We start from the raw sequence: 19,595 nt of genomic DNA, 5'->3' as shown, positions 1-19,595 counted from the left end.
CCACTTTCAGTCGACGACGTCGACGTCTTCACAACGCGCCACTCGGACACACACTCACACATATAGCAACAACACACGTACACACATAGTATATGTATACGCATACAAACATATCAAAACACACACACGCACACACATAGCTCTCACATTATAACAGCAGCAGCGAAAACCAAAAAAACTCTTTTGAGGTTATGGGCCAATTGAAATTTTCACTATTTTTCACATGTTTAATAACACTAATAATACACAGCAGTCGTACACTTTTGTGTGTTTCGAGCATGTACACACTCTATACACGGTGCTCTATGCGCGCTGGGCGCGCTCAGCTCACACTTCTTTGACCTACCTTTCCATTTTGTGCTGGCGCTGTTGGCCTTTCAGGTTTTTCTGATTGGGATTTTTCGCGGGCGCCAGGCAAATGGGCAGCAAGCATACGTTTTGTTATGAATTCAATTGCAACTATGCTTTAAAGCATTTTTTATTGTTGTGTATTCATTTATAAAACGTAGAAAAATAGTAAAAATTTGTATTGTATTTTCTTCTTTTTTTTGCTTTTACTGTTTGCGTACCAAATAGACGCGAAAGAACTGGTACAAGTGGCCAGTGTTGAACTGGTGCAATTCAGGGATGGTCTTTTTGCGCTTACCTGCGACTGCTCACAGGTGCCTTACATCGGATAACTTGTTGGTAGCTATTGGTAATACCGTGCACTCTTTGTATTGTATAAATTAAAAAAATTCGAGTATTTCGACACATTTGTTTCATTGTAGGCCACAAATCAAACAAATTTAATTTTCGTTGCTATTGTAGACTATAGCATGAACACATATCGTGTCAGCTTTTGCTCATCGCTAGAACGAATCAACACATAGGTGGCCATTCACACGTAAACGTTACACCGCCAATCGATGCTGGCGATGAAATATCGATAGACGTTGGAGTAAAACCAGCATTTGCAATGCGAAATTGAAACTGCATGTTTTTATTTGTTTGAATCAAATGCAATTTTGTTTACAAAAGTGCTGCTCTGCTGACTTTTAAATTAGAGTGTGTGGTTTTTATAAAATAGTGCAGACGCGCGACGACTGCTGTGCATTAGCAGCAGTACCAGCATTTTGGCCATTCTGCAGGCTTAGCTCGCTGTTGACTTTGTTGTTGCTGCTGTAGTGTGGCGGCGGCTGTGACGTCGACTGCGACTGCGACGGCGCTTCATCTGCCGGCAAAAACAAAACAAACGTTTACAGGTGAGTTAATTAAATGATTTGTTTATCGCTTATACTAACCCTCAATTTGCACGGCCTTCTCGTTGCGACATGAGAGTCGCATGCCATCCAAGAACTGCTGCACGAATCCCTTGCTGTCGCTACTCTGTCGACGCTCGTCGGATTTTTTGCTGTTGCTGAGATTGATATGGGAATTGGAACGTTGCTCCTCCAAGGCACGCAACTCCTCCTGCATGGCCTTCTTGCCACGCTCCACCACCGCATCGAATTGATCCTCGACCTGGGTCTCAAATTCGTTGATGCCATTGTTGCCATTATTGCTGGCGGAATGATGATTGGAGTTCACCGATGCTGTCGTGCGTTCATCCTCCTCCTCCACGGAGCTGCTGCTGGGTCGCGGCTCCTCATTGGGCGTCGTGGTGGGCGTATGCATCTCCTTGGCCGCCTTGATTTGAAACAACGATGAAATGTTCTCCTTGGCGCCTTGAACTTCATGCGATATCTTATTGGTCATCGAGTCCATGGCTCGGCCCATGGATTCTTTGGTGTTGGCAGCCGCCTTAGCTGCATTGCTGCCCGCCTGTTCCATGGATTGCCGAGCATCGCTGGCCATAAGCTGCGCCCTTTTGCCAGCCGCATCAACTGCATCTCTGGCGCCATCCGCCATTCGCTGTGCTCCATTGCTCGCTGCAGCGACAGCATCGCGTGCTCCCGTCGCCATACGTTCGCCTGCAGCTCCCACAGCTTTGCGCATGGCATCGCGTGTCTCGACTAGCTTGGTTTCAATGGCACTGCCAACGCTTTCGTTGGCTTTGTCCATTTTCTCCACCAGCTGCTCGCTCTCTGATTCCTCCAGTTCTTCCAGGGAGTCACCTAGCGGAGTGTCTGGCATTTGCTCGGCAACATTTTCCGTCACATCGACGCCATTGTTGATGAATCTAATTTCGTTGACCACTTTGCTGCTGTCCTCGGCATCCTCGGTGGTTGTTATTTCCACCGCCAGCTGCTCATCCTCCTCGGTGGGTGGCGTAGGCGTAGAGATCTTAATATGTGCATGGTGTAGACTTTCGGCCAAAGGTTGCTCCACCACTGTATCCAAGCTATCGACTAATTCAGGCGATGTTTTCTCGATCTCATCGTGCGCCATCGCCGCCTCGTAGGAGAAGTTGCGTTGCGGCGTCTTCTTGATGGTTTGTGGCGTGCTCGCTGCATCGCTGCTGTCGGGATACGGTGTACGAGGACGCAGCTTGTGCTCCTCCTTCTCTTGGCTGCTGCTGCTACTGTTAGGCATTGATAGCTGTTCCTTGCTCAGGGATGCAATGGATTTCTGTGGAGAAGGCGACTCTGCTGGCGGCGTTGGTAGCTTGGCTATCGATTCCATTGTTGCGACGCTGGTGGCGACTTCTTTTAGTGGACTTTCCAAAGGCGCCGTTGGCTCCGGGTGCTGTTGCTCCAAGTTGTCCTCTTTATCCGTTTCCTTCGCTTCTTCTTTTTGGGGACTTTCTGTGCTTGTGACTGCTTCTACTTGGGATGCTGCTTGCTCTGGTTTCGCTGTGTCCACTTGCTCCTCCTTTACTGCTTGTATCTGGTCCTCCTTTGATGCCTCTACTTGCTGTTCTTTTGCTGTATCTATTTGTTCCTCACTTGTTTCTTTCGGCTCTTCCTTTGCTGCTTCCATCTGCTGCTCTTCTGCCTTTGCCTCATCCATCACATTGCCATTGATCTCAGCCTCTTTAGACGCCTCCGGCACGTTGCCATTGCTCTCAATTGCCTTTTCCGCTGCCTGCTCCACAGTTTCTGACTTCGCATCCTCCTTGCTCAGATGTTTCACTGCCTCCAAAGTGGCCACTCCCGTTGCCATTGCTGCCACACTAGCGCCCATTGCACTACCGCCTACGCCTTGTTCCGTATCCATTTCCGATTCAGTTTCCAACGCCTTTTGCTTGGTCAAACTTCTGCCGCTGGTGCTGCGCTGCTCCGCGTTGCCATTGAGCTGCTCCTTGGGCTGCAGCACAAAGCTGCGACTCATGTAGCTGTGTGCCTCGGCAGCAGCTGCACCCGTTGAAGCCGACACCGTCGAGGATCGGGGTAAACCCTGCACCAAAATGTGCTGATCCCCGACAGCAATGTCGAGTAGTCGCAGATTCTTGAATTTGGAGATCTCACGAAAGGTCTTCAGATGGTGTCCACTCTCCGAGAAGGTGGTAAAGAATTTATTCGCCTTACTCAACACTGCGTAGAAGGAAAATCCTTTGAGTAGCTTCCAAATGGGACCATTTTCCTCGCTGTCGTAATCGTAGAAACGCTGAAAGACCAAACTCTTGTTTCGCATCGACTCGAAGCTGCGATAAATGCTGCCCACATTGGTCACGATGAAGATCTCGCTGGCCTTCGAGATGTGCATGAAAATGATGCGTTCCTGTTGCGCCAAATTCTTTTGCAACTCTGTGAATTTGGGAAAAACGAATTCGTTGAGACGTCCGGTTAGAAATAGATTCCCGGTGGCTGTTAACACTAAAGTGGATTCGGGGCCGCAGGCAAATTGCTGCACTGCTGCGTCCAGACAAATCTCCACGGGATGTCCATCATAGTCCGACTCGAGATCTCCCAGTTGCTGTTGCGCATTCGAGCCACAGCCAATCAGGCGACCCTTGGCTATAGATAATTGAAGAGAGGAACTAGAGATGGAGATTTGAGTGTGTAATTTGGTTACTCACTGGTCAGCACCACAAAGTGTTCGTTGCCCGCCTGGATGGCTATAAAGTTGTCCGTCTCCTCGTTCTTTGATAGATAATCGTCGAACTCTTCGAGGCGAAATGGTTTGCGTATGATTGCACAAGGCTGCTCCTCTACGATGGCATCGATAAAGTGCTGAGCCACATGCGTGTCCATGGGAAAGATGTTGCGACCCGTAAAGAACACTTCATTGGAGACTAAACAGGAAAGGGAATAAATCAGGATCTTGTTGGAGAATATATCCTATTATATTGCATGTTCAGATTGTGTTATTAGATATTGTTTCTTTGACTTCATTTCAGTTTAAAGTCCTATGGATTATTTCCACGTATACTATTTTACTAAAGACTCTCTTTTAGTTCCTTTTTTTAATTTAATTTCTTTTGTGAGCAGAAATATCCGGATGAATTATTATATCCAATTTACGCGAACTCATGTTTTTCCCTATTTTTAGTTTATTCTGCCAGTTCTCTTTTTTATTTAACTTCTATTATATTAACTTTTTTAACTTCTATTATATTAATATCTTGCTATACTTTATTATGCCTCATCCATAATATTTCTTTCTTATAAATTTGTGTACTTTGCGCTTCTACTTTTTTGTTTGCACTCTTTTTCTGAATTTTTATCCATTTATTCGGCTCGATTTTTATTTATTGTGTCTTTTCTAATCTATTTTTTAATTTATCATCGTACTATAAACATTTTATTGTTTCGTTTTTTGCTGTGCATCATTAATTTTTACTTTTAATGTTGACCAATTTTTTCTACTATTCTTTCAAACTTCTCTTTCTTCACTTAAATATAAACTTCCTAATTTCGTTTCCAAGGGGGCAATATTTTCACAACGAAGGAAAATGAAAATCAAGTTTTCATTGTGTTTCTTCTTTTTGTTGCTATTGTTTTAATTTTGCTTGAATGTTCATGTTTTTAACATTCAGCTCTTTTTACTATTTTTCTATTAATCTTCTTGGCTTTTCTCTTTCAATTTGCCCTTTTTTTTAAAACTTATTTGTTATTTTGTTCCTCAGTTGTCATTGTCTATGATTTATTTTTCTTAAGCATTTTACATATTTTATTTTATGTCCTTTTATCTCTTCACATCTCTGCTCTTCCGTTACTTCCCTTTTCATATCTCTTTTAGCTACTCACGTGTCATTATCACCGCCCAATTGCTGCCAAAGGCGGCATCGTTTATCTTCAATCCGAGAGTTTTAAGCGATTTAACGCAAGTTGGTTTGCTAACAATATCTCCATTGTTGTTGCTGCTGTTGTTGTTGTTGTTAGCTTTGTTGCTGTGGCCGCCAATGCCGAGTTGGCCATAGTGATTCTCGCCCCAAACAAAAAGACGTCCTGATTCTGAAATTGATAAGAACATTTGTTGGACATAAAACTTTAACCAATTTTATTGTTGCTTCAACTTGTGACTTTTATTGATTGTGTGCGTGTATGTTAGTGTGTGTGTGTAAGTGTGTGAGCTACTGCCAATCCCCGAATTTGTACTAACTGCTCCAAACAGCCGTCAAAAAGCGACAGTTGACCCGCTTTACGTTTCAATTACGAACGCGCTTCGGTTTCAGTTGAGTTCAGTTCAGTTTAGTTCGGTTCGGTTCTTTTGGGTTTTAGTTTTGGTTTACTTGACGTATACTTGATTTCCTTTACAATCGCTTCGTGAGTGTGTCCCATATTTTGGTAACACCCTCCCCCCGCCAATTCCCTTCGCTTTCGTCTGGCTTAGCTGACCTCATTAGGCGCCTTCTATATTGCTATTGGGTTTTATTTCTATTTCTATTTTGATATTTTTGGTTGTACTCGCATTTGAAAGCCAATTTTTGCTGTGATTTAAAGTGGATTATGTAATATTGGCTAATTGAATGGCCAGCTTAAGGATCGTGTTGCCGTCTTGAGTTCGTAAAAGTGAAAGTGCGCTGTGTGTGATTATTATTTAAAGCAAATTGCAGCTAACATGCAACATTCCCAACGCGACTCGACTCAAAGGTGCCACAGACACCGCAAAAGACAAGGGGCAAGGCAACGACGTCGACGACGACGACGATTTGACCACAAAGGAAAGTCTCTTTCTCTCCCTCTGTCTCTCTCTCTCTCTTGTTGATGGATAGACAGGCGGACAGTCTGGTTAACTGCTTTTGGGTCGTAATAGGGTCAATTGTGTCTTGGCCATTTACCGCATATAACCGCACTCTGATGCGGACCGGATATCAAACGTTTGACCGGATCGTTCTTGATGTAGAAATAGCTTTGTGTATTCTCCGCCAAATGGGACTTGCCCAGCGTAAATATAGCGCCGCTGCTCGGTATATCCATATCTCTATATACACCGATATGTATATATTGAAGAAGAGTTTGTATTTCTTAATGTTTATTTTGCACTATTTATTTGGTGTAGTTTTTCTTTCTATCGATTTGCATAGTTTTTTTTTTTTTTTGCCGGCTGCAAAAGCTCATTTAAAATTTTTATCACCACACCAGCAACAACAACTTAGACACAACAATGGCATTTGGATAATTGCGTGCTCGAAACTGAAAGAAGAATTTCACCCGAGGGCAGCCGGGCCACAGAAAAACACTTTTGCAATCCGTGTTGCACTTGCGGTCAGTTGAACGTTTCGTCTCGTACTGGTCAAGCTAGCCAGTTAGTCCGGCTAATAGTGCTAGCAACTAGCCAACAGGACTCGCATACCAATACACACACACACATACTCATACATTTATATATATACTGGTTTAACTTTTCCCCCTTTTGGCTAAGCGACTCGCTGACTGACTCGACTTTCGTTGCCCCCATAAATATGCTACGAAAATGTGTTCATGTGCTGTGCGCCTGGTCGCCACTTTTGTGCTGTGCCTCATTAGAGGCCTCGATACACTAGTGAGTCACTACACTACACCCCAGACAGGTTTAGTTAAGTTATTCGAATACTTCTTTTACACCCCGCTAAGGTGTTTTTATACCCGCTAACCGTAGGGTAGAAGGGTATTATAACAAGGTATGTAGTAAGCCGAAGGAGGTATCTTCGCTATTGTTATTTTTGCTTTATTTGATAATCTGGTATATTTTCGACTCTATGGTATATTTTGTTTCTTTATGATATATTTTAAATGTCGCTATACCAACTATAGCGTATGGTATATGTTGAATGTAGTACTATGTCGTATACCAAATATAGTCTATGGTATATTTTAATATTTTTTCGGTATATTAATTTGGATTATTTATAGAATATGGCTTACTTGAAAATGAATATTGGGTACATTAAAGTATATTTTGTACTCTATGGTATATTTTGAATAAATATACCAAATACAGTATATGTTTTAGTATTTTTTCGGTATATTAATTTGGATTACTTTTAGAATGTGGTTTAATTGAAAAAAGGATAGCGGGTATCTTACAGTCGAGCACACTCAACTATAGCTTTCTTACTTTTTTTTGGGTTATGGCCTCAAACTTGGTCGGTATTAATGGCATTTTGTGTGTAGTGTAATGCGCGCAAATCTTCAGCTCGAATGTTAAAAATAAAATGAAATATGTTCAACTGCTGACTGAGTGACTGACTGACGGAATGATGGGGGAGTGAAGTGGCAGGCATTGGGCGTGTCACGCCCTTTGACCTGTTGACATTTGCATAACTAGCTCTGCAATTTCGTTGCTTCGCAGATTTCTGCACTAAAACTTAATTAATTCGTTTTACTTTGTATGTAGACTGCCCCAAAAACGAGGCGATTGCCACCCGGTTTTTTTTTATGGCGCCTCGTAAAATGATTAATTCCACAACTGCTGCTGGCTTTAGTTAGCTTTAGCTAAACTCACACTTGCATTTTTTCGCAGACAATTTGCGTCAATTAATTGATTTCTTGCGCCATCTTGAGAAAATTCCATTCAATTCTTATGCAATTATATTATTATTACTTTTGCGCCACTTTTTTCTGTCTGATTACCAAGAGAAGCAGCTGTGATGACCAGTTGAATTTTCACAATCGGAAAAGTAAATATGTTAAGTATATATATACATACATAGGTAATAATTTATTAGGAAATTCCCTTCAAGTGCTTTAAGAATTTAAACTTAATGTGACTAGTGAATGAATCAGCGAAAGTTTAGCCTTTACACAAAAGTATTTGTTATAGTTTGACCCAATTTTGATTAAATTGCTTAATTTATAACTCTAAATTTATATTTCCATATATTTTGCGTATTTGAATTGGTGAATTAAAAACTTGTTTCAATAAAAGATTAATCTAATTTCAAGACCAAAGTCAAATTAATTGAGTGCTTTGAAATCTAGTCCAACAAGTGATATTTTATACTAAGTTTAACTTGTTCTTTGTTTAACAAATGTGAACTTCTTATATTCGTTTGAAGATTAAATTACTTTTCTAGAATTATAAGTTGAACTGATTTATGAAGATTACATTTTAATGTAGCTTAGTATGAATTGAACTTAATACCAAAAAGAATATCATTTAAATTTAACATATTCCATTTGTGTTACATTTTATTGAGTTCGAATGCGAATTAAAATGTAATAAAATGGGCTAATATTTCAAACTTCGTTAGTCTATAAAAAATGATTGTAGATCGTTTAAAACCTGTTTAAAATGGGCTTTAAGTTTGCAAAGCTGTCGAAAATTATTACAATTATTATTATGTTGTTTTAATACAACTTCTACGAGGGTGGGCTGATAAATATTCGGCCTTACAAAGAAAATACGTTTTTTTTAAATTTTGCTTTTTTATTTCTCAACATAATCTCCTTTTAGACGTATGCACTTGGACCACCGATCCTCCAGTTTCCCAATACCTTCCATAAAATAGGATTTGTCCAGGTCCTCAAAATAGGCGTTTGTTTCACAGATTACCTGTTCATTTGAATGAAATCTCTTACCCCCAAGCCATTTTTTTAAGTTTGGAAATAAATAATAGTCACAGGGTGCTAAATCTGGAGAATAGGGTGGATGGGGTAGAATTTCGTAGTGCAATTCACACAATTTCGACATGGCGACAACGCTCTTGTGAGCGGGAGCATTGCCCTGGTGAAACAAAACTTTTTTCTTCGCCATGTGCGGCCTTTTTTTCTTCAGCTCCGAATCAAATCGTCCCAAGAGATTGGAATAGTATTCTCCCGTAATTGTTCTGCCTTTTCCAGATAATCCACATGAATTACACCTCGGGCATCCCAGAAAACCGTTGCCATCACCTTGTTGGCCGACAAACCGATCTTTGCCTTTTCGGTGCCGTTTCTCCAGTGGAAATCCATTGCTTTGACTGTTCCTTACTCTCTGGTGTATGGTGATGAATCCAGGTTTCGTCAACAGTCACAAAACGACGAAAAAATTCGTGTTTGTTTGCGTTAAGCAATGCCAAACTCTCCTTCGCAATGTGCAAGCGGTTGCGCTTATTTTCCATTGTGAGCAATCGCGGCACCCATCTTGACGAAAGCTTACTCATGTGTAAAAATTCGCGTAAGATGTTTCCAACGCGTTCCCGAGAAATGTTTAGAGCATTTGCAATCTCTCGCAGCTTGATTCGGCGATCATCCAATATCATTCCATGGACTTTATCCACAATTTCTGGTGTTGTCACCTCTCTGGGACGACCCGGGCGATCATCGTCAAAAATGCTTGTCCGCCCGCGTTTAAATTCAGCAGTCCAATATTTTATAGTTGACAACGATGGAGCTAAATTCTTATAAACTTTGTCTAACTCATTTTTTAATATCGTCGTTGGATTTCTCTTTTAAAAACAGAAATCTTATGACAGCACGATATTCGATTTTATTCATGTTGACGACAATGCAAAAGTGAATGCGCTAAAAGTCCCGCCAAAATTACCAGTGTTGATAAAACCGCATGAAACTTTCACAGTTATCGGCTGATAGAAAACACTAATCGAATAAAATACTTACGAATTTTTAAAAATTTTTTTTCTTTGTTAGGCCGACTATTTATCAGCCCACCCTCGTATACTACGTGCTCAGCCAAAACAATAATTTCTGCTTCATACAAAGTTTCTTGATCTTACTTCATTGCAACGATAGATAGAATTCGCTTTTATGAAGATATTTCCAAATCTCTGGCTACATAGTTGAAATTTAGCATCATTTTTTTTTAACTAAATAATGCTACAAGATCTTTTTAACTTTGTTCATATTTTTGCCCATAAAATTCGTTTTGAAATCCTCTTCACGGACATTTCTTGCCTGGGCTCTATTTGTAATCAATAGGAAATGTAGAAAAGTTCTATTTATTCTTAACTATGTTCTTGATTATAGTGCAATACAAAAAATGTATCGACTTGCCTTTAAAAATTTAATTCATTAATCTCCAGCGAAAGTTTATATGTAACTTTCATATTTTTAAACCCAATTTTTACTTACACTTTGTGCATATTCATATCATACCCATAACATATATGTTATTCGTTGTAAAATCCTCTGCAAACATGTTTATCTCTTGAGCTGTATTTATGATCTATATGCCAATGGGGAAAACCTGAACTATATCATATGACTGCTGCGCCCACATTTGAGTTGAGTTGAGTTGAGAACACGAAGGCGCAGGCTACTCACAAATGTGCATAGAGTGAATACAACGAGTGCTCAACTATGAATACTCGAGTCCATAACGAATGTTCGCCTGTCTGTGTAATTTATGAGTGTCGTCCAACGACTTTGTGTGTTAACCTCTCTGCAACTCTCCACTTGCGACTTGCAACCAACTGACTGCAGCCATGGCCAGAGTCGAAGGTGGTGTCAGTTTAATGGCTCTGACTGCCTACCTCTTTACACTGTTGTTGTTGCTGCTATTGTTGTTGCTATTGCTGTTGCATGCCACCAGTATTCGATATGTGTGCCGACTGTCGACGGTCGGACAATGTGCCAGTTACTGCAGTTCCCAAAGGCAGCACCCTCGACAAAAAAAAAAAAGAAAACAAAGAACAGTGCAAATCTTATGCGAATGCAAATTTGCACAAAACTTACTCGCGGGTTACGTTGAACTCGCTCTCAGAGGTCGAGAATGGTATTAAGGCATTATAGTTCTGTGCAGAAATGTGCAACACACTTTTAAAGCGATATTCGATGAGGTTTTTATAAATAGAAATATTCGATATTCTCGTTTTAGTCTTAGAGGCTTGTTTGTGGCCTAGATCTTTTCCTTTCTTAGCTTATTTTCGAATAAATAAATTAGAGTTGACGATGAGAAATATCTTCGATGTATATGTTCTTAAAGTGTTTCTTACGTAAATTCCACAACTACGAATATTTATAAAGATATCTCTTAATAGTATATTAATATCATTTAGAATAATAAATATTATTTCATATAGTATAATATATAAAGAATATTTATACAAATATGTCTGAAAATATACTTTATACTATTTTCTTTCATTTACTATAATAAAGAAAAGTGTCAACTAATAATTAATTAAAAAGAAAAAGAATTAGTTTTCACTTAAAGATATTTATATATTTTTTAAAATATACTACATACTACACTCTCTCATATACTGTAATGAAAAATAAGAATGTAATTAAGAATATTCACGTAGATATCTCTGAAAATATGTTGAATACTTTACTCTTTCTGTTTCTCTAATGAAGAATAACATTTGATTTATTGTGTGAACCTAAAAAAGTGTCCCATCATCTTGTTTGTTCGCCTAGTTGATTGAACTCTAGCCAACCCATCTCGTTTTTTTTTTATATACTGTATGTACCAAATACTGTAGTATATACCAAAATATCTCATACCGTAACAGTATAATAAATAGGGAAATGCAGGTATCAAAATATTATAATTACCATGCCGTACATTGAACTCTATTGAGTGTCTTCAGCAGTCGCTGACGTAGAAAGCGTCCCAAAGCACGTGAACAGCTGTCGCAACTCTCAAGATTTGTCGTAATACCAATTGAGTTGACAAATCAATCGAACAAATATATATATACATATATATGGTATATATATATGGTTTTTGGAGAAAACTGTTTAGTCTTAGGTCAAGTTAAGTTGTCGCCAACTGCGGCTTTTGGCCGGTTGATTGAACTTGCGTTTGTCGCGGGTTCAAAGCAATCGATTTAAAGGTGGCAAATGAAAACGGCTCCTGGGGCGTAAGTTAAGCCAGAGTGCCAGACCCCGAAAAATAAATAGAATTGTTTGCCTGACCTTCAGCAGCTGTCAAGTTGTTGCGATACTCTGTAAGATTAGAGTAGTTGAGAGGGAGTATTAACTCTTGATTAATATTAAAAAAAGAACTTACTTTAATACTGCCTTTTAGAGGGTATTTTAAAGTGTACTTTTTCAAAACTTTCTTAGTACTTTCTCTTACTAAGACTTTGCCAACTTTGTAATTCACTTATTGTAGTCATTATATTTACAGGGTATTCTATACAATTTGCGTTGTCTGTTGCAAAGCCGCTTAAGGAGTATCTTTTAGTTCCGCTTTGTTGCGTTTGTCGCTTTGTTGTTTCGGTCGCGTTGTTTCTCCGACCCATAAAAATGGGATTTGTTGGCCTTTTTTTCGCTTGCTTGTTTTGCTGGCTTTTGGGAGTTTCGTGCGCTTTTCATTTCGTTTGCATTTTATCGGTTAACCCTCAGCTTGACCCACACACACACAGTCCAGAAAAGAAAGAATGATGGTAATCAAAGGCACACAAAAAAAGGTGCAAAAATGTTGACTGTATTTTGGTTAGTTTTCCACCATTTTCCCTTCTCTATGCGAAGCTCTACACAATGTCAACGTCATGAGCACGTTTTTCCAATTTATTTTGACCATTTCTTCATGCTTAAATTGTGTGTGTGTAGTGTGTGTGGGCAGGAAATTCTGGCAAAATATGAAATTAGCTGGAAATTAGCAACAGCAAACTAAAAGTGTAGTCTACTTTTGTGCGTTGGCCACAAAAGCCACAACGCCATATAATTACAGAAAGCATACACAATGAGCGACGAAAGCAAAGCCAAGGAAGAAGAGAAAGTGGCTGGCGAAAGTGAAACTTCTGTTTCCGAGGAAAAGTCCAAGGATAAGAATCCCTCTCCTTCGTCGGAAAGCGAAAGTGAAAAAATCGAAGCAAAGGAAGCGGCAAATGAACCTGAAAAATTGGCGGATGCCGCCGCACATAACAAAGCTGCTGATGCCACACAGCAGGATTTCAAGGCTTTCGAGGAGCACGTTAGCTATGCGGCCGATGGTGGCGCCATCTACACGGATCCCAGCACAAAGCAAAAGTACAAATGGTGCGATGAGAAAAATGATTGGAAACCTTTGAGTGAGAGTGAGGCGGCAACGGCGGGAAATCTCTATGAGAACGAACATTACAAATGGTGTCACGATACGCAGCAGTGGCTGCCGAAACAATCTGCTGGGAATGCCACCGAAACGGAGCACTACAAATGGGATGAGCAGCAGCAAAAGTGGCTGCCCAAGAAGACAGAGGAACAGCAGGCAAAGTCTGATGTGGTCTACGGTGTTGATGAGAATGGCGATCGTACGTATACGGATAAGGATGGTGCGGTATTCTTCTGGGATGCCGGCAAATCTGCGTGGTTTCCCAAGATCGATGATGATTTTATGGCGCGCTATCAAATGAACTACGGTTTCATTGACAACACCAGCGCAGGGGAGCGTGAGAAGGCGGAACGTGAGGCAGCCGAGGCCAAGCGCAAGGAGGAGCAACTGCAGCGCATGACAGCCGAAGCTCAGGCTGCAATGAATGCGCCAGTTGGAACTGGCAAAGATGGAGTTCCAGCTGCAGCAACTGGCAAGCGAAAGGCTCAAGAGCCGCGAAGTGAGTTGAATTTATTTTTAAGTTGTACCTTCTTTCACTTATTAATATACTTTGTTCTTTTTAGAATGGTTTGAGATGGATCCATCGCAGAATACCAAAGTGTATGTCTCCAATCTGCCCTTGGACATCAACATGGAGGAGTTTGCAGAGTTAATGAGCAAGTGCGGCATGGTGATGCGTGATCCTCAGACACAAAAGTACAAACTGAAGTTGTATACTGAAGCGGATGGACAAATCAAGGGAGATGGACTGTGTGATTATATCAAAGTAAGTTGTTGCTTCCATAGTTATTATCATAATCTGTTTTATAATGTATAGTAAGAGTAGCTAATCCTCAAATTTGTGATGTAAATATTCCAATTTGACATATTAATTCTTTGTTGGTATACTCATTTGGTTTTAATTCTGTTCCTTTCGCTGTTTCGATCTCAATTGGTTTTATTTCTGTCTCTTTGAGTGTTATTTACTTATCGACTTTAAAGTCGATAAAAATTAGTCCATTAATTATTTTCCATTTGAAAAATTCTTTCCTCAATCTAAATGTTTCCAATTTGATAAATGATGTTTTTTTGTTTTTGTCCTTTTTGATCAGAACTGTTTATTATCATAATCACAATACTTACCCGAATTGTAGAATACTATAGAACATTTTCATTAGATGCACAATTTGCGGAATCTTTTCCTTAATGTTTTCGAAGAATATTCCGTTTTTTTTGAACATACAAATTAGTTGAGATCTCTTAAGTGCCTTTGAAATTACTTTCCGCTTTAAAAATCCTTCTCCACTTATTAAAACCAAAAAAAACGCTTTCTTTTTATTTTGTGTTTTTTTTTTCTCAGTGTTTTGTTTAAAACTTTATTTGTTTGTTTTATCTAAATTAAATCGGCTTGCATTTATATTATAGATAATTTTTTTTTGTTGCTTTTCATTATTTGTGTATTTATCAATAAGTTTTTTTTTGTGTTGTATTCTCTTTGCGTTCATAATGATAAATATTCACCTTAGTACTGCTGACTATTATGGATCCTCTGTGTTTATTTAATAATATATAATTATAATAATAATGATATATGTATGTATATATTTTAAAATTGGTTAGTTTGTTGTTTACTTAGTAATTCTTTTTTAAAATGCATTTACTTGGCTACAAAAAATTGCTTTTTCATATCAATGAGTTTTGTTCATCATCGTTTGTTTTGTTGTAAATTTTATTTATTATTTAACACAAACAAAAATACAGTTAAGGATTGAAATAATCATGATTTTTTTGCTTAATGTTGCTTGCATTTTTGTTTTACATTTGTTTTTGCATTTGAGGTACATATTAAAAAATACAATAAATTTACACATTTAAACATACAATAATTATTAAAAATATAAAATATATATAACCTAATTAGTTAGTACAATAGTTTCGCTTAGCCTTTTGCATTAATCTTCTCTTCTTTTAGGCATATAGTTAAAGTATTTTTTTTGTTTTGTTATAAAAAGGTTTTCATAGTATTATAATTATTATCTTAAAACTTATTGCTTCTTGGCCGATAGAAGAATCCTTTTTTAGAAGAGAGTGGAGGGGAAAGCAGGAGAGAGGGGGGAGTGTTCATTAAATGTAGTAAACTTTTATTTTATTTTTCGGTGTTCCATTTTGTGCATATTAATTGTTAAAAAATGTGTGTATAATATTATTATTTGTATTTATTTGAAATGCTTTGCGCTAATTGCTATTTTGGTGATTAAGGAAACATTTTGGGTCTATTTGCTAGGCCATCTAGTTTTCTTTTTAATGTATATTTTATATTATATATTTAGTTAGTTTTCTTTTTTGTGTTTTATATAGTTTAGCTGTACATTGTGTGTGGAGCGAGTTGGAACTCTTTCAATTTTTCGTTGGAAAATATCTGCGTAATATTTTCGCAAAAAATGTGCACGATGTTTAAGATGTTCGTTATAGGTTGTTTTTTCTTCTATTATTATTGTAAATAATACTTTTGCGTGTTGTTTTGTTTTGTTTTTCTTCGAAAGCATAAAACAAAAGATAACATAGAGAAAAAAAGAAATGACTCCCAAAAATGTAGACGATATGTTTTCGTTTTTGTATTTTTTTTTTAGGTTTTTTTTTTTGTAGTTTTCTTTAGTTTGTTAGTTTGTGTAATGGCTCAGTGTGTTTACTGCAGGTTGTTCAGCCTGATGGCCTCCTCTATCCGCTTGAGTTTCTTCTGCTGCTGCTGCTTGAGCTGCTTCTCCTTCATCTGTTTGCGCATCTTGCGCATCTCAGCGAAACGCTCCTGATCCTCGGGACTCAGCTTCGCTATGCGCGAAGCGTATTGCCGACGCTTGTCCAGCAGCTTGTCGGCCACCTTAGCGTTCTCAATCTTGTTGGCCTCCTCGAACTTTTCCTTCTGCTCCTTGGCTTTCGCAGCAGCCGCTGCTTTCTCGGCCTCTTCGCGCTGCTTGCGCTCCTCCTCGGCACGTTTCATGTCCTCCTCCAGCTGGCGACTGCGCGCCTTCTCCTCCTCGCGCAGCTCCTGCTTCAGTCGCTCCTCCTCCTCGGCCAGCTTGCGCTCCTCGGCCTTGCGCTGCTCGATCTCCGCCTCGCGTTGACGCTGCAGCTCCTCGCGGCGAGCGTTCTCTTCGTGGAGGCGCGCCAGTTCACGCTGCTCGAAGAGACGCGTCTCTTCCAGACGCTTCAGTTCCTGGCGCTTCTCCTCCTCCTCCTGTTCACGCTTAATTTGCTCTTGACGCTGACGCTCTTGCTCCTCCAGCTGCTGCTGTATTTCCAGTTGTTCGCGTCGCTTGGCTTCGTGTGCCTCTTGCAGCTTGCGCATCTGCTCGGTCTTGGCCTGCTTCAGTCGCTCCTCGTGCTCTTCGCGCAAACGCTGCTCCTCGGCGAGACGTTGCTTCGAGTACTCCAGATTCGCGGCCTCCTGCGCCGCCTGCTGTTTGCGCTGCTGTTCCTCCCGGGCCAGGCGTTCCTCCTCCTCGCGTTCACGTTGCTTCTGCAGACGCTCCTGACGAAGACGCAGTGCTTCGTCGTCAGCGATGCGTTGGCGTGCCGCTTCGTCGTGTTGCTGCTGCAGTTGCTGCAGCTCACGTTGTCGCTGCTCCTTCAGGTGTTGCTTCTGCTGCTTATCCAGACGCTCACGCTGTTCACGTTGCTCACGATCTTGTCGCTGCTGCTCCTCGATGGCACGCTGACGCAGCGCTTCGGGTTCACTTTGTGGCTCATGTTGTTGCGGTGTATCCACGTGTTGTTGTTGTTGCTGCTGCTGTTGTTGTTGCTGTTGCTGCTGGCGCTGTTGTTCTTCTAGCTGCTTGCGTCTGCTTTGCTCCTCCTGCTGCTTGCGACGACGTTCGCGACGTTCTTGACGCATGCGCTGCTGACGTTCGGCTCTCTTCTGCTGTCTGCGACGCTCCTTCTCACGCTGACGCTGCAACTTGCGATCGTAGTCCGTCATCTTCTGTGGATTCGTTGGAGTTGGCGACGGTTGTCCGGCTGTCGATGGCACATCGTTTCCATTGTTAATCAGCGTTCCGGGAGCGGGCGTTGTGCTCACACGTGGACGCTTGCGTGGTCGCTGCTGTCTTTGCGGATAGTTGACATCGTTGTGGTACGATGGTTGCTGTTGTTGTTGTTGTTGTTGTTGCTGCTGCTGCTGCTGGCGATTGCGTTGCTGGAAGCGACGATTGCCGGGACGACGCTTGCGAGCGGGAATTGTCATTTCCTCATCGCTTCCTTCGGCCTTGACGCGGCGGTGATATCTACGAAAAGAGAAGCAATGGCATTAATTGCAAGTCCATATAATATTTTGCTGTCAACTCTTAGTTCAAGAGTTTGTTGTAAATATTCGGTGTATATTAGTATTTTGAAATCTAGTTGCGGCATATTTTAGTATTTTATGGTATATTTTCGGGGTGTTTAGTATTCAGCGGTATATTTTCAACATAATTTAATATTTATGGTATGTTTCAGTATTTTTGCGACATATTCGCTGTATATTTTAGTATTTTTACTGTATATTTTCGGTATATTTTTGAAATATGGGTTTATTGAAAATGCGCGTATCTCGCAGTCTTGTTCTATAAATCTATTCTGCTTCACAAAAACTAAAGACAAAAGTTACATATAGAGAATTGAATTTTAAACTAAAATTAAAATACATTTAATATTATTTTCTCACTATTTACTCTCCGAAGTGATGCTTCTTCCAAATTGGCAACTATTCATTTATTTATTTAATGCGTACAATTATAGAAATTTGAAAAGTTAAGCTTTAGGGTATATCACTTTTTTTGTGCATCCTTTGGCTAAAATAACAATTTACAACTTTTTAAATTAAATATTCAAATGCCATAACTCTGTTGCTAACACAATTTCCCTGCTTTCTTCTCTTCTAGGTGGAATCTGTGAATCTGGCGCTGGAGATACTCGATGAGTACGAGCTGCGTGGACACAAGATACGCGTGCAGCGCGCACAGTTTCAAATGCGTGGCGAATACAATCCCGCTCTGAAGCCCAAGCGCAAGAAGAAGGACAAGGAAAAGTTGCAGAAAATTAAAGAAAAGTGAGTAGCTAAGAGCCATACAAATTTATTTAAATTATTAATATTTTGTCGAACTTCTTTGGCAGATTGTTTGACTGGCGTCCAGATAAAATGCGCGGCGAACGCTCCAAGAACGAGAAAACTGTTATTATCAAAAATCTCTTTACGCCTGAGCTGTTTGAACGAGAAGTGGAACTCATCTTAGAGTATCAAAACAATCTGCGCGAAGAGTGCGGCAAATGCGGCACGGTGCGCAAAGTAGTCATATATGATGTGAGTAGAAATCGAGTAATTGAATAATAGAATTACTTAAAATGAATGCAACTATCTGCAGCGACATCCTGAGGGCGTGGCACAGATCAACATGTCGTCGCCAGAGGAGGCAGATATGGTCATACAAATGATGCAGGGTCGCTATTTTGGACAGCGACAGCTGAGTGCTGATCACTGGGATGGCAAAACTAAATACAAGTGAGTAAACATTGAGGAGAATTTTTGCCATAACTAATTGTATTCTATTTTGTAGAATTGATGAATCTGCTGCTGAGGCACAAGAGCGTCTGTCCAAGTGGGATGAGTATCTGGCTGCTGAGGATGCTGCTAAGCAAGAGGCAGAAGAGACGCTTCAGGAAGCAGTCAAAAAAGAAGTGGAAGAAGCGTCTAAGGAAACTGTCAAGAAAACTCCTGAAGAAACGCTTCAAGATGCCAAGAAAGTGCCGGAAGAAGCGACTAAGGAAGCTGTCAAGAAAGCGCCTGAAGAGACGTCTCAGGAAGCTGTCAAGCAAGTCTCAGAAGCAGCAATTCAGGAAGCTACCAAACAGGAAGCTGAGGAGACGCCTCAGGCAACTGATGCTTAAGGCATAAGGTGGGAACTTCTACTTTCATCTTATGCTATACCCAACTAATTAGTTGTTAAACCTTTTTGCAGTTGGAGTGTCAGTTGCTTGTTAAGTTTTGTTATTCATACCTGCGATCCGAGCCGCGACGATCGATGACCTCCAGCACAACCTCATTGGCCAATGCACCGGGATAGGTTGTGTTCCAGCGATTGTAGATCTTCTCACGATTCGCCGCGCTTACTTTGGGCATCTTGTGCTGGCAAATGAAACGCAGCTTGTCCGGACAGGAACGAGCCGACCAGCGATACTTTGTTTCCGGATCGTAGACAGCGCAGCTATTGTCCAATGACTTGCTGTTGGAGATAAGTTGCACATAGCTAAAATTGTTGCTTTCATATTAAAGAAGAATTTCCAAAACCCAAAGCGAAATAATTTTGTATAAATTT

General features: G+C 40.3%; 3 protein-coding genes across 6 annotated transcripts in view; 1 reads left to right on the top strand and 2 right to left on the bottom strand.

The window, feature by feature from the left end:
• Positions 1-1,058: 1,058 nt before the first annotated feature.
• On the bottom strand, positions 1,059-6,579 carry LOC133841853 (uncharacterized). Its single transcript, XM_062274628.1, has 5 exons — positions 6,146-6,579; positions 5,112-5,318; positions 3,941-4,156; positions 1,284-3,878; positions 1,059-1,213 (listed from the first exon to the last, which is right to left on the bottom strand). Exons 1-5 carry the CDS (start codon positions 6,282-6,284, stop codon positions 1,059-1,061), a joined length of 3,312 nt encoding a protein of 1,103 aa, XP_062130612.1. The 5' UTR covers positions 6,285-6,579.
• Positions 1,102-19,581, top strand: LOC133841857 (HIV Tat-specific factor 1 homolog). Of its 3 annotated transcripts, none has more exons than XM_062274635.1 (8): positions 1,102-1,244; positions 12,910-13,768; positions 13,833-14,035; positions 18,165-18,331; positions 18,397-18,583; positions 18,645-18,781; positions 18,837-19,175; positions 19,220-19,581. In XM_062274635.1, exons 2-7 carry the CDS (start codon positions 12,922-12,924, stop codon positions 19,165-19,167), a joined length of 1,872 nt encoding a protein of 623 aa, XP_062130619.1. In that variant the 5' UTR covers positions 1,102-1,244; positions 12,910-12,921; the 3' UTR covers positions 19,168-19,175; positions 19,220-19,581. The 3 variants fall into 3 exon arrangements, with proteins under 3 accessions (XP_062130619.1, XP_062130618.1, XP_062130617.1); XM_062274634.1 differs by having other exon boundaries at positions 12,888-13,768; positions 19,239-19,581; XM_062274633.1 differs by having other exon boundaries at positions 12,888-13,768.
• The window catches only part of LOC133841854 (trichohyalin), a 68,524-nt gene continuing 63,997 nt past the window's right edge, over positions 15,069-19,595 (bottom strand). The window contains exons 6-7 of one of the 2 annotated variants that reach the window (XM_062274629.1): positions 19,278-19,526; positions 15,069-17,528 (exon numbers count right to left, since the gene is read on the bottom strand). In XM_062274629.1, coding sequence (XP_062130613.1) covers positions 15,935-17,528; positions 19,278-19,526 — 1,843 coding nt within the window. In that variant the 3' untranslated portion in view covers positions 15,069-15,934. The remainder of the gene's footprint in view (positions 17,529-19,277; positions 19,527-19,595) is intronic. The other variant, XM_062274630.1, reaches the window with a different exon arrangement.

This window comes from Drosophila sulfurigaster, chromosome 3 (assembly GCF_023558435.1).
Source record: "Drosophila sulfurigaster albostrigata strain 15112-1811.04 chromosome 3, ASM2355843v2, whole genome shotgun sequence".
Taxonomy (NCBI): domain Eukaryota; kingdom Metazoa; phylum Arthropoda; class Insecta; order Diptera; family Drosophilidae; genus Drosophila; species Drosophila sulfurigaster.
Note: the sequence above shows the minus strand (reverse complement) of the source record. Positions and strands in the feature narration are given on the sequence as shown.